Below are 14,128 nucleotides of genomic sequence, written 5' to 3'. Positions count from 1 at the left end.
TTTTTTACTAAAAATAGTAAATAATACAGAGAAGCTATGATGGGTATAACCACTCACACTGAGTTCCTCTCCAGGGGCAGGTTGTCTTTTTTCTGCACATAGACTTCTTTCAAATAATGCTAAACTGATCCTGATTATTTGGATGCCTGGCCAAAATAACCTCTTACTGCTATGATTGCCAGTTTCCCCAGGATGAAAGACTGTGTAAGGTAAAGTCCAAAGATACAGAATACTCTGCTTTTAAGAACTGCTTTGTGGAAGGTAACAAACTATATAAAGGAAAAGATAAAGCTGAAAAGCAGCTAACCCTTCTGACGCTCAAACACTGGACATCCACTTTCTCTTCACGTCAGATTTATCAGCGACACCTGATTGTAAGCTGCTTCTTCAAAACAAAGATCTCACCTCCAGTCCTCATCATCCTGCATTCCTACAACCGCTCTCAAACCTGATGGAAATCATGGTTGAAAATATGCTCTGATCAGCTACGCCGTGTAACCGCATCACATCTGGAATGAGACTGGGAAGGTCTCCCCACCCTGAGCATGATCCCAGTTAGCTTGCAAAAGGATTGATTTAGGGTTGACTATGCCACTAAAGATACAGGAGGAGCTCTGACGGAAGCATCCTAAATTTTAGCAAGGGTCTTACCGCATCACCACCAGCATCACCCATCCCTAGTCCTACCAACACTAGACATGCTTATAAGAAAACTGGGGTTGCAGCTGCACAACTGCAACCCACAATTTTTTTCCTGCTTCTTGCTTTCTTCACATTATGCATGGGGAGTTGCTAGGGATACACGTCCCAGGACCGCAGATCTCATTCTCAGCTGAGGACAAGCCTTGCTGGCTTGCCAAGATGCCCTGGGGCCATGTTTCTGCCATAAAGATGAATGCAGGAGATTTATACATGAATCAAGTGCGGCTGCAGGATCAAGGCAAGATGGCAGTTTCATCTTTAGTCCACTTAGTCAGTTTTGGCATTTGAGCTGACACTAACCTTAAAATAAAGCCCCTCTTTCAAGCATATCTAAAATGGTATTTCTAAATATTGTCATATTGTGCTATAGCCAGACACCTCAGCACATTACCCAACCTTCCAGATTGGATATGGCTTACTTTCCCAAGACAGGAAGTGCTAAAACTCATGACATCCTACAATTTGCTTGTTTGCCTCTGCAATTTTTGATTGTTTTTCCCCTTGCTGCTTTGGAAACAACACATAAGTTTTGACAATACCTAAGTATTGTACATAAGTATAATAGCAGTTATCTTGGAGGAGATGGAGGAAGGATCTGCAGGAATCTGCCTGCAGATTTTTGGTTTTCACTTTTAAAATCAGTTCTGGGTGGGTTGGTTTGTTTGGTTTTGTTGCTATTCTGGGGGCTGTCACTTTGGCAAAGGACTTTCTGGTTACCTAGAAACATTTAGCTGAGAAACAGCGGAAGTGTGAATCAGCAAAGAATCACTCAACCAGAAGATATTGGCAGACCAATGAAAGTGGCTAGAAGGAGTTTATAAGGCTTAAACAGCTCTCGTACTACTAATAAACCTCCTCTTATAGGCATTAACTGGACCAGGATATTAGGCTGCTAATTAAGCAAGTAAATGACAGCTAGCACATTATTGACACAGTTATCAGCACCTGCACAAGTATTCAGGAAAATATTTCTAGCAGCAGAAGCACACCGCAACATAATGTGGTGCAACATTAAACTCTCCTGCAGATCAGAAATCGCCTTATTGAGTCACAAAGGTGCACGACACCGCAGCAAGTGATGGAGGCTCAGACCCATCCTCTGTGCAACGTAAATCCACATGTTTTGACTCTTTACTCATTTTACTCTTCATCGCTGGAGAAGTCTCAAGATACAGCTTGAAGCACTTTTCGCTGGGACTTCTCCATGGTACATCCAAGAAGTTTTAAAGACTGAGAAGAAAGCCTGGAAGGGGCAATCCTGCTGGGATATTGGGAGGGGTACATGTCACCTGACAGATCTGTCAAAGGGTTAGGTGACCACCTGGAAGTTTGTTCATGACCCAGGAAGGAAAGGGAGCAGGAGATATCTTACAGCCTGAAATCTCTGCAGTTCCCTTGACCTGGAATGTTATGTCCTTGACTATTAAATACCTTTTTCAAGGGGTTGCTACCCACAAACACATACCCTACTCCTGATCGAGTGCCAGTACACCAAAATAAATATTTGGGGAACCTGAAAAACTTTGCAGGTCTGCACAGAAGTTGACTGGTACAAGGCAACAATGAGCCTGAGACTACACTCCTCTTGGAAGGATGTCAGTGTGCTCGGTTTTTTTCACCTATATGCCAAACAGACATCAAAATGGAAGTACCCTACTAATGGAATTGCCAGCCACAATTAGCATCATTTCCATTTGCCCTAAATAGCCAGTGATTTCACTGTGCCCTAAATAGCCACCAATCTACCTCTCCTTAATGTTAATGAACCAGAGTAGTGCTCACACACACGAGTATTTCTAATTCAGAGGATCCAAGGGAGTCTGCATGCATCATTAACAGGGAGAGCTCCATTATCAGAGGAAAGAGCCTTCCCCTGAACTTCCTCTGGCTTTATTTGAAAGAAACTAGGAGGCAATGGTCTTAATGCAAAATTAACCCTCACTTTAAACTGCTGGAAGCCTTTACAAAGCGTAAGGGGGAAAAAAAGGATGACTCATTGAAAAGGCTGTATTTTTATATTGAAGCAGGTTTCAATTAAGGAGCAATTTGCTTTAGAAATATAGCAGTATTACTGGATAGGACTTTACAGTCTGAGCCACAATTTACCAATAGTGATTGCATAAACTGTTACGTAATTTAGCTCAAGTGCATTGTGCAGAACTGCTCAACATAGATGGGCCACGAAGGATTTGTTAAACCAATCAACAACATCAAGTAGAACAAATATTAAGTCTCCTGTTTATGTTTACCATTAACTTACTTATCCTAAGGGTCCATATCTTTGTGTATGAAGGCAGACGCTGTGTTTAGCTCTAAATGCTTTGTTTGATATATTTGTGTAATACTCCATTATGATTATTCCACTCCAAAACAGGAAACAATATAGCACTGATGTTCAAATGGGACACCAAATGTTTACATCAACCATCAGATTTATTGTTGGCCAAGTGGAGGCTAATTCCAAATTATGACCATACCAAACACTTTTTAAGTTTGATGCTGGGTTCAAAACCAGTTTATTTTATTTCAATTGCCAAGAATTAAGAATTTCCAGCTGTTTTAAATAAATGTGTGTATCTTTGTTGAGAAACCAAGGACATGATTCAAATCTGCCTTATATTATGTACTCTTACCATCAGAGATTTTTTAGGCATGCACAGGTCTTTTCGAAAATAACTAAATCTTTGTCCCTCATCCTGAGTAGCCACTATGCAATAGGCCTTCTAAATTTGTAGTAAAAGCGTAATTGAGATGATCTCTCAGGAGCAGACTTGTGACCAACAAAGTAAGATGGCTTCATTTAATGTAGCTTTTGAGTTTGCTACCCCTGGCTTCCTAACTCCTCTCTGTTCTTAAATCAGTTCCCCAGCTCCTATGGTTTAGAAGCTGACAATTTAAAGAAAACTACAATCGGACACAAATTCTGAGCGGGAAAGTGGCTAGTAAACAAGCAGTTTAAATATGTCTCTCCAGTGTAAGGATAGCAAAGATCTACAGAGGACCACTTTGTCACTCCATTTATCCCATGTCAGGCAGAGCTCTGAAGTGTCCAAAGTGGGTCTGAAAATCTGGCATGGTTTTATTGTACCTCCATTACCCACTTGCAGTCCTCTACAAATGAATACAATTTTAGGGATAATGATATATTGGTTATGACAGTGAGTCCCAGCTGGCTTGGATCTATCCAGCCCTTGAGAAGCATCTGACCAGATTGTCAGGCTTTTTCTTGCAAGCAAAGAAAGTGTAGAGCTAGAAAATGCTACCTCAGTGCTAAATATATCTCTCTGCACCCAGAAACATCACAGACAAGGGTCACTCTGAGGTCTGGGGAAACCTCTTCTTGTATATACTCATAACCCTGTGCAGAATCTGAGTTTGTTGCCAGTACTTCAAGCTGCAGGGTAAATGGAAAGGGGTCCTACACTAGGAACCAGAAAATGCTACCTCAGTGCTAAATATATCTCTCTGCACCCAGAAACATCACAGACAAGGGTCAATCTGAGGCTGGGGAAATATCTTCTTGTATATACCCATAACCCTGCGCAGAATCTGAACTTACTGCCAGTACTTCAGGCTGCAGAGTAAATGGAAGGGGGTCCTACGCTAGGAACCAAATTTCTCTTGGCTGCTTTAGTGGGATGCCTCAGATGCCAGAAATATCGCTCAGTAAGAGCTGAACCTCGTAAGTTTAGGTGATGTGTTGGTTAACTGAAGAGTCAACAGCCAATGATTTAAAATTTGCTGTCCACATTATGCCATGGGAGCCCTGAGAGGGCTGGGTTATGAGGCCAAGGAAGCTGCCCCATGCGTGAACACAGTCATATATGCAGGGAGGATACACGACCAGAGAGCAACTGAGCACGTACACACTGAGAGGAGTGTGATTGTAAGGGTGTTTCACAGCAGGTGGGTGTTCATCTGAAGGCACCGTAGTAAGTAAATATCCAGGAATAACAAAACTGGAGTAACCATTTCAACTCTCTTCAAGACTCAAAGACATGGAGGTAGGGGGTATGCTATTCTTTTCACACTAACCCATCAGCAGCGGTGGGGTTTGCAGCAACTGAATGCATGCACTACAGGAGAGGATATTAGACCAGATTTAAGAATTAAGGCTATAAAGAAGAAAGTTAATCTTTTCCTCTGCAGCAGACTAAAAAGAGTGAAGCCATAAAAGGCTTGAACTACAAGACTGATGCTGAGCAAGTCCTGGGTTTCCACAGGGAGAAGGGAAAAGAAAATGTAAGGGAACAAGAGGCAAACTTCCTTCTGGTGAGCGTAGCCGCAAAACATTTGGACTCTCCTTTGCCGCAAGGTGCTGCCTGGCCGCCGATTATTCTAATGCTCTCCTCTTGTAAAAATTATGCATAATGTGAAGAAACTTTTAAAGTCACTTAATCATGTTATGACAATTTTTTAATGAAAATTTGTTTTAATATTAATAGAGACTCATATTTTCATGATAATATGGGTAGCGGTGGCATTTGGAGCAGCCGTATCTAGCCTGCAGCCATGCTGTGCTGTGCCATGGCATGAGCTGTTCTTCAGACTACTCAATAACTTGCTCACATATAAATTTATAAAGACTTTTATAAGCTTCAATTACATTTTTAAAAGACATAAAAACCCTCTTTAAAGGGTGCTTAAGTGACACATTAGTTTAACTTTCAACTGGACTTCATGAAGAAGGCTTTTGTTGCAGCAATGCAAGCTTGGAAACGTATCCCCATTGCTCTGGAAGTTGTTGGGTGAAGCAGTTCTGGACAGAGTGTCAAAAAATGCTCAAGACACTTGTTTTCTCTAAAAACAGAGTTGTAGGGTTTTTCTCTAACAATTCCCCCACTGACTACACGAACTTACCATGAGTGGTAAGTACCACTAGGAACTAGTAGTTCTGGTCACATACTCCAGGGCCCAGTAGAACATAAGAGAAGGATTTCTTCTAGAGTAATTTTTAATTCTTTACTCATCAGAAACTGGATAAAGACAAACAACAGTACTTTCCTATTTCTACCGAGATTAGATGAATCCAAGAGACTTCACTGTTACAAAATTCTTCCTATTACCCCCCTATCTTTCTTCTCTTGGCTCAACCTCTGCCAATTGCTCCTAGTCATGTTTTGTTGTAGTAATCCTAAAATATTCCCTTTTCATTGCGAACACTAAATACATCTGGCCAAAATTCACCCTTCTTTCTTCTCCACCCACCCCCTCATCCCCTAGTCATGCTGTGGATATTTTATTGATTAAGTTCCATCCTTAATCTCCTCCTGCTCTTTACATTTCCCACCCTGTTCGTCTACCAGGTCCATTTGGGAGCACTGTCCATGTGACTCACTGCTTTTACTTGGCTGCATGGTGATGACTTTTGCCTTAACATGATGATGATTTGGCTGGTAGGTGCTGCTCCGGAGAGAGGATCTGGAAGCAGCACAAGGGGACACTTTTGGTGTCTTGTGTTACTGTTAAGTACATAGTTCTTGAGAGGGCAGGCTAACAGCTGACCTCTGTCACTCGGACTGCCAAGTATCTTTGATGTAAGTTGACTCCCAGCTCATGTAGATGAAGAATAAAGAAGGGAAAGAAAGATTACTTGCTTGAAAGAAAATGTTGATTGAGAAGTGCCCAGTCATTGATATGAGTAAACTAAAACTCTTAAACAATTTAATGGGGAAGACAAAGTTTAAGTCAGGGCCCAAACTCTTTCAGAGTTCAACAGCGATGGTGCAAACAAACTCCTTAACCACCTTGTGATGTGAGGAGGAATGAGTGTATTGAATACATTAACTATCATGAATTATTAACATTTACATGTGTCAGTATCCAAAAGGACTGAAATCGAACTACAGGCAATGTTGTGAGAATTTCCACCCACCAGCATCAAACCAGTTGGTGGTCCACATCATCAAAGTAAAAACAGACTAGAGAAGGAATTGATTTGCCTAAGAACTCATGGTCAACTGGTCCAGGAAGACATCTAGCACCGTTGTATTTTGTCTTCTACCCCGTACATTTTTTGTTAAATCAGAATGATTCCTGACTCTTCATTTATTGCAGACTTTAGCTTTCATTATAAGAAACAGTAATCACATGCAAAGCCTGTAGGTAGCTGAAAGTCTTATAGTTTTCCCCTTCAATGGAAAACGGGCTTTTTTGTTTGTTTGTTTCTTTTCCTGTTTGGGAATGGTTGAGAGTTTTTTCTGCCTTCTTCTAAAACATGAATTATAAAACAGATGTGAATTATTAACATCCCTCTGACAGAACACTTCAGGATTTCTACCTGTGCTACTAACCTGAAACAGGAAAAAATGGATAATGGTTCGGGCTTTCAAAAGGAAAGTGAAATGTTGAGCAGGGCACTGGGAAGGGAGGATGAGCATGGGAAGAGAAGGAGGAATGGTGTTTACATCACTACAAACCTTTTCCATGTCCTTTTTTTTTAATGCCAGGAATTCACAAGTGTTGTCTCTGGGTAACAGAAGGGGGAATTGTACTTGTCTGAGCAGTATTTCTCCGCTAGGTCCCTTTAACTGTCAGCTGCTCAAAGGCAGGAAGAAGTCCCTCTTGGTGAGGAATATGCAGCAGCAGAAGTAAGCTGGGAGAGCACTTGGGAGCTGTATGACCATCAAAGCTGATGGGAAAGACCTAGCTGTATCCCAGGACAGGGTTACTGAAAAGGTGGAATAGGAAGCACTGCCAGTAGGAGGCTGAGCTCTCCAAAACCATTTTCTATCTCACCAGAAATTTAAAAAATAAAATCAAATGTGGCATTCTGTCGCAAACTTGCAGTAGACATAATTTACATGTCAATACATGGGACGGAAGGGATGCCATCCAGACGGACCTTGACAGGCTGGAGAGGTGGGCCACTGCCAACCTCATGGAGTTCAACAAGGCCAAGTGCAAGGTCCTGCACCTGGGTTGGGGCAATCCCAAGCACAAGTACAGGCTGGGTGGAGAGTGGATAGAGAGCAACCCTGAGGAGAAGGACTTAGGGGTACTGGTGGACAAAAAGCTGAACATGAGCCAGCAGTGTGCGCTGACAGCCCAGAAAGCCAACTGTATCCTGGGTTGTATCCAGAGCAGCGCGGCATCCAGGTTGAGGGAGGGGATTGTCCCCATCTACTCTCATCAAACTCCAACTGTAGCACTGAGTCCAGCTCTGAGGCCCCAAAATAAGAACATGGACCTGTTGGGGTGAGTCCAGAACAGGGCCACAAAGGCACTCAGAGGGCTGGAGCCCCTCTGCTATGGGGACAGGCTGAGAGAGTTGTGCTTGTTCAGCCTGGAGAAGAGAAGGCTCCAGGGAGACCTTAGAGCCCCTTCCAGTGCCTGAAGGGGCTACAAGCATGCTGTGAGGGACATATTACAAAGGCAGGGGGTCACAGTACAAGGTATAGTGGGTTTAAACTGAAAGACAGTAGATTTAGATACAAGGAAGAAATTCTTCCCAGAGAAGGTGTGGTGAGGCACTGGAACAGGTTGCCCAGATGTTGTGGATGCCCCATCCCTGGATGTCTTCAAGGCCAGGCTGGAGGAGGCTTTGAGCAACCTGGTCTAGTGGAAGGTGTCCCTGCCCATGGCAGGGGGTTCTATGTGATGTTTAAGGCCCCTTCCAACCCAAACCATTCTATGATTCTATGATACAGGGAATGTGAAAAGATACCAGCAAGAAGGACATGTAAAGATTATCTTTACATGGAGGACATTAAAGATTATCTTTAAAGTCCCTTCCAACATAAACCATTCTGTGATTCTGTGATGTACACTACATTGTAAGACGTGGTTGTATCCACACAGATAGACAGATCTTCTCCAACAAGAAGATCTTCTCTCATTCATTCACACAATGTGTAAGCCCTCAAACACAGACTTGTGTTTTACACATCATCTGCTAAGCTAACTGGTGCTATGGCGTGGGCCCATGAAGTCATAAAATGTTAAATCCAGTTTTAGTAGAAATAATAAATACATATTTATAATATATGTATTTATATACATTTACAGTATAATACATAAATCATACAGTTTATGAAACTAACAGAGAGGAAATCAGATAGCAAAGATTTTCTGCCTAAAACATGAAAAGCTACCCTATTCATGACCACTTATTCTTTGGGAGAGTGGGGAAATCTCTCACAATGAGCATAAAAGGATACAATTTCAGAACTGGACTTAAAAACTAATTAAATTCAAACTATTTTTCTGTTTTAAAGATTGCATGTTATTATCAACTATTGTGTTTCTCTCATGATCTGGAAGTATTTTATAGGTCATCATTCAGAAAATCTTGGTAGTGTTTGCAATTCGCTCACCAAATCTCTGACTGTCTGGGCTTGGCCATTGATTCCACTGATTGTCAGTGCCCACCTTGATGTGGATTTTTATTCCTACAAAGGCCAGTTTACATCCACCTTGTAATCTGAGGAGTGACAAAGCAGCAGTACACTACAGCCTCTGTTTAGAGGCCCACTTAACACCGCCCAAATTGCCTCTGCACAGGAATCAAAACTATAGATGAGATACCAAGAAAGATAAGATGCTGAGGACATCAGAAAAAACCATGGTCAAGGCATATCTAAATTAGTAAATAGAATAAACCAAATACTGTTCCCTGGATTGGGGGGTCAACTGCTATGCATACTCCTCATAGCTGTCCATACAGCTAAGTTCTCCTCTCCAGAAATACGACAACTGCATCCAAAGTGCCAATTAGGAATGGTCCCTCTGCTAGCTCTTAAACTGTGCCTGAGAACTATCTGGGTGAGAACAAGTAACCAGAAGAAAACCAGTGCCAGAGACCACATGGACAACAACATCACATGTAATGTATGCCAGTAGTCAGGTTATTGACCTGACTACTTAGTTTAGGACCCAGCAGAGAGTGTGTTCAGATCCAGCAACTCTCTCAATAAAAGAAGTAGCAAGCAACATCCATGCTGATTTTTCAGAAGTAGAATGGTTACTTACAAATGAAGAGACATACGGTGGAAAACAATGTCACTGCCACAAACACTGCCACCAGTAGCTTGACTGACATTGGGAATGGCTGTGCAAGATACCGTGAGGATATCTGTGGATGGGAGGAGATGACTTCCTTTCTGCCCTGTGACAGAGCCGTCGAGATCCTCAAGGATGGCAGAGTGAGGAAAGGGGAAGGACACTTGGAAAGGTGAGTTGATGAAGGTCAGACGTTCAGCTCTCACTGTAAACCCACCTGGAGGGGAACAAGCGGCATCTCAGAAACAGAGACTGACCTCCTGAAGTAAGAGCCCTGAAGACATCTCTGGAGAAAAGGAGACTAGATTCATTCCACCTTCACTTTGGAAAAGTGTCTTCTAGGTCAACAGGAAGGGGAGATTGAGGAAAATAACTAAAGATGGTTGTAGGAATTGCTATCGTGGTGCTACGGCCAGATCCAACCTGCCCATCCCCTGTTGTGACAGGACCTGTGGTTACAGACTCCTCTGATCCAGGTGCTGCTGCTGGCCCTAGCACCATCTCCTCAGTGACTCCAAATGCTTCTTCACCAGTCCCACTGGAAGAAGTTACAGTTCCCAAAACAGTGATTCTTATAGATCCTTTCTGACTTGTTTATAAAATAAATTATTTAGAGATAAGGACTGTGTATGAGTGTGTAAATATACTCATGTGCATATGTACAGCACCTGGCACAATAAAGCCTCGGCTGAAAGGTGTGGTTGGAGAACCTTTTCTCTAATGCAGATAACTACAAAAAGGAGGAATATTCGGGTGGTTATCCTGGGCTAAAGCACAAGAAGTTTTTGAACACATTAATGTTTCCAGAAATGTCAGAAAATCATTGCCCCGTGGACCATAACAAGTCAGCTTTGGCATGAGTGTTCATGCACCACACGGATTACTATTTGACTATCTTATTCTGAGCTGAGGTCTCTGAGTCAGATTTTACTATTCCTTCTGTCCTTTGATCTCACCTCCTGAAGTCTTTTCCTCTGTTATGTTATTGTAGGGTAGTATTCATTTATATATAAATATCTTTAAGAAGTAATTGCAGTTGGAACATTCTTCAAAGAGCCTTTGGGTACCTCTTCAAAGCTCAAAAGAATGCTTAGTTTACATGTTATCTTAGGCAAATTCACCTAAGGTTTAGGATGGCCTGAGGTAGGAGTTTGGTGAAATTGTGAGGTTGTGTCATAGCTATTAAAGAAATCATCGCTCTTGAAAATTTAACTCCCAAAATGAAGAAGCAGAAACAAGTCAGGGTGTAAAACCTCCTTTCCAGAAAGAAAATTCAATCACTGCAAAAAAAAAAGACTACCTTTTTCTTAAAAATATGTGCTATATGTGGCTTTGACTAAGTGATGAAGCTATTTCCAAGGAGATTGGAGAGAACCTCTGCTCAGCCCACACAGAGCAGAGCAACTGAAGGGTCTGGTTCAACCTGCCAGCAATGTCAGCAAAACACACACCCTAAAGAGGGTGAGTATTGTTGAGGTCTGGTTGTTACACGTATCTCTACAATCCCAGCTCAGGGATTTTCTCAGTTCATCTGAGCTGCACACCAAGCATTTATCTTGCATCTACATATCACTATCTCATGCCCCACCTCCCTGTGAATGGAGAAGACCTATTAGCCATCTGTCTCAGTTGGGGAGGTCAAAGAGAGAGAGACATTTGAAAACTATTAACACAGTGAAAGCTAAGGAGAGCAGGTATGCAAATACTTCAAAACCTAGCTCTTGATGATTCACCTGGAGCAAACATAGTGACAAGATTACAGAAGCAAAACGGGGCCGGTATTCTTCATCGTTGCTTGGTGCTTTTTGTGGGATTCAGCTGAACTACATATCAATGGTTGACTGCGGAAACTATGAACTTCTACACATCTGAATCTGAAATGGGAGGAAGCCAGGGACTGTGGAAACCCTGTTAAGAATAAATCAGACTCACCCTGCCCTTGGTAACAGCCAGAACAAGTCCTGATCGCTGTGCAAGTGTTCACATCAAAGTTCCTGAAAGCTGTGTTGGAGATGAATAGCTGGTATCTTTTGGGAGTTTTCAGTCCAGCTGACATACAGGTCCTATCCTGCAATGAAGAAATGAAGAGCTCTGGAAACATATCTCCATGTGAATCTCCAAGTCTAATGAGTCCGGGATGCAGCTGTTGGGACTCAAGGATGTGATTGCACCCATGGTTGTGGGGAAATGTACTCTGTTCAAAGGACAGATATAAGGTATTGCTTTGCAAATTCTGACAAATAATGTCTTTAATTCACCATTTGCAGTATGTGATAGTGGTACATTCAGGACAGTGATTGCCTTGTTTGCTTTGTCCAGATTGTTGCGTAGTAGTCAAGGTTGGACATTTGAAGGGAAAGGAAATCGCACATTCTCCAGGAAGAAAGAATCCACCTGGAAAGCGCAGCGAGCAGACTTGTTCACAGTCCCTTTTATTTTACCTTGTCCACCAGGTAGGAAATTTCCCTACTCTACAAAACTAATAATTCTAAATTCTGTTCTAAAAGAAAAAACAGACTGCTGAGATTCTAAGTCCTTTTGTGTGATTAGGGATGGGGAGAAGCATTTAAACTAGGCTCTCTTCAAAGCTCTAGTTGACTTCAGGGTCCATCAGAGCAACAGGAAGTGTAAAGAAAGACCAAATAAGTGACAGGAAACACAATGGAAAAACTAGGATGCGTGATTGTGTTTCTGAGGCCAATAAGGACTTCTGTAGAACAACTCCCAGAAGCCCTAGTAGAGAACAAACCGAGAAATCCACTCTCTGTAAAAACATCTTCATTAATTGAAAATGTGGAATGAAATGGACTTTCATAAATAGATTATTACTTCAAAGAGATGGCACTATCTCATTAAGAGAGAGTAGCTCCATAACTTTTTTTTTTACTCTGAGAACAAAACATCTGGGGTGCTGATCCTGATCCTTGAGCCAACTTCTTCCATGTCACTGCTAAACTGAAATCCCTGACTTCTGGTAATAAATCAGTCAGGAAGACTATTGGGGTTTTTTGCTTATACTTGCCTTTTCTTCCACCCTTCCACTCCCTTTTTTTTTTTTTTTTAGTTAATTTCTTTTATTTAAATGACTACAACTAGAAGAAGGGTGTGAGATTATAATTCCTCCCTAGTTTGTGTCACCTGTTTTAGACTTCCTGGTTTTTCAGGAAGAAATGTTTCTCCTCAAATGGCTCCACAAGGACAATGAGTAGCTTTCAGAAAGCATGGAAGAGGCTTGCTGAATGTCTAGGTAGCTAGGAAGCTGGATTTAACCCTGCCACTAACATTTTAATTGATCAAAGAAACTATTTTTAAATGCCCTAATATTTCCAGAAAACAATCTTGTTTTAAAGCACTTCTTTCAAAAACTGGAAGGGCTAGTAGAGAGGAATATCCAAGATTCCCATTAAATTAATGTCATAAAGTTTTAATTGACATTAAATAGACATCATTATTAAAGGGAGAATTACATAAATTAAGATGTAAATTATGACAAGGAGGCTCTTATCATGAGATAATCAAAGATAATCACCCCCCTGGGGTACTGCAAGAAACAAGGCGCAGCTGAGCGCCTCTAAATCTCTTAACAAGTACAACATTGGAGTCCTTCCATGGATCCTGCAAAAGCAAAAACAAAGAAATCCACCCTTTGGTGTCTGAGAGAAATCCATTGAATGACTGGGACGTGGAAAGGTTGAACTGGTTGAAGCCAGGATTTTATCTGTGCTACATATTTTCAATAGAACTACTATAGAGGTTTCTTTCTGTGAGCTTCTAAAGAAAACTCATTAAAACTCTTTTCCTAACAGTCAGAGAGAAAATTAATTTTATAAACAACAATAGAAAATTGAGCAGGGCAAAAAAGACCTCAAAATCATGAACAAGCAGCTGTGGCCAGTTGTAACTAATATTCCATTGTTATCCATGTTATTAATCTGTTAACAAACTGGTAGCACCCAAAGGACTTTGTCCAGCTGCCTAAAGAAATAATGGAAGAAGATCATATTTCCTGCATAACTAAAAATGTTACATTTTGACAGCATTTTTCATTCTCAAGTGAAAAAGTTGCACTCTGTGTTCCAAGTGGACCAGTGATGCTCTCAGAGAGCAGAGAAAACCAAAATGTTAACTGGGATAGAAATAAAATCTGTTGTTCCCCTGCATCATTTTCAAATCACTAAAAACCTTCCTGTGTATGGTTAAATGGTGTCTATTTATTACAGCAAAAGGTAAATAGGAATTTATAGTGAAAAATCTTGTTCAAACAAAATTATGATTTCTTTCAAAATTCACATTCTGTGAAATTCCAATGTTTTGCTGAGACCATGTCTACCTTGCAAAAAAACATGAGTAGGGAAAAAAATTAACACTTGTATTGCTAAAAGTCTTCAGCTCACAAGTTGAACAGAGATGTGATTTTGAATTTAAT

The 14,128-nt window shown here is 41.3% G+C and overlaps 1 protein-coding gene across 1 annotated transcript in view; it reads right to left on the bottom strand.

Annotated features, from left to right (window-relative positions):
- Positions 1-14,128, bottom strand: part of LOC104516727 (fibrocystin-like) — a gene marked incomplete at both ends in the record, with an annotated part of 51,712 nt that overhangs the window by 21,510 nt on the left and 16,074 nt on the right. Inside the window, 2 exons of the mRNA XM_010161195.1 lie at positions 9,689-9,919; positions 11,635-11,770. Of these exons, the coding sequence (XP_010159497.1) occupies positions 9,689-9,919; positions 11,635-11,770 (367 nt within the window). The remainder of the gene's footprint in view (positions 1-9,688; positions 9,920-11,634; positions 11,771-14,128) is intronic.

The sequence above is a fragment of the Eurypyga helias genome, unplaced genomic scaffold (assembly GCF_000690775.1).
Source record: "Eurypyga helias isolate BGI_N326 unplaced genomic scaffold, ASM69077v1 scaffold3010, whole genome shotgun sequence".
Classification (NCBI taxonomy): Eukaryota; Metazoa; Chordata; class Aves; order Eurypygiformes; family Eurypygidae; genus Eurypyga; species Eurypyga helias.
Note: the sequence above shows the minus strand (reverse complement) of the source record. Positions and strands in the feature narration are given on the sequence as shown.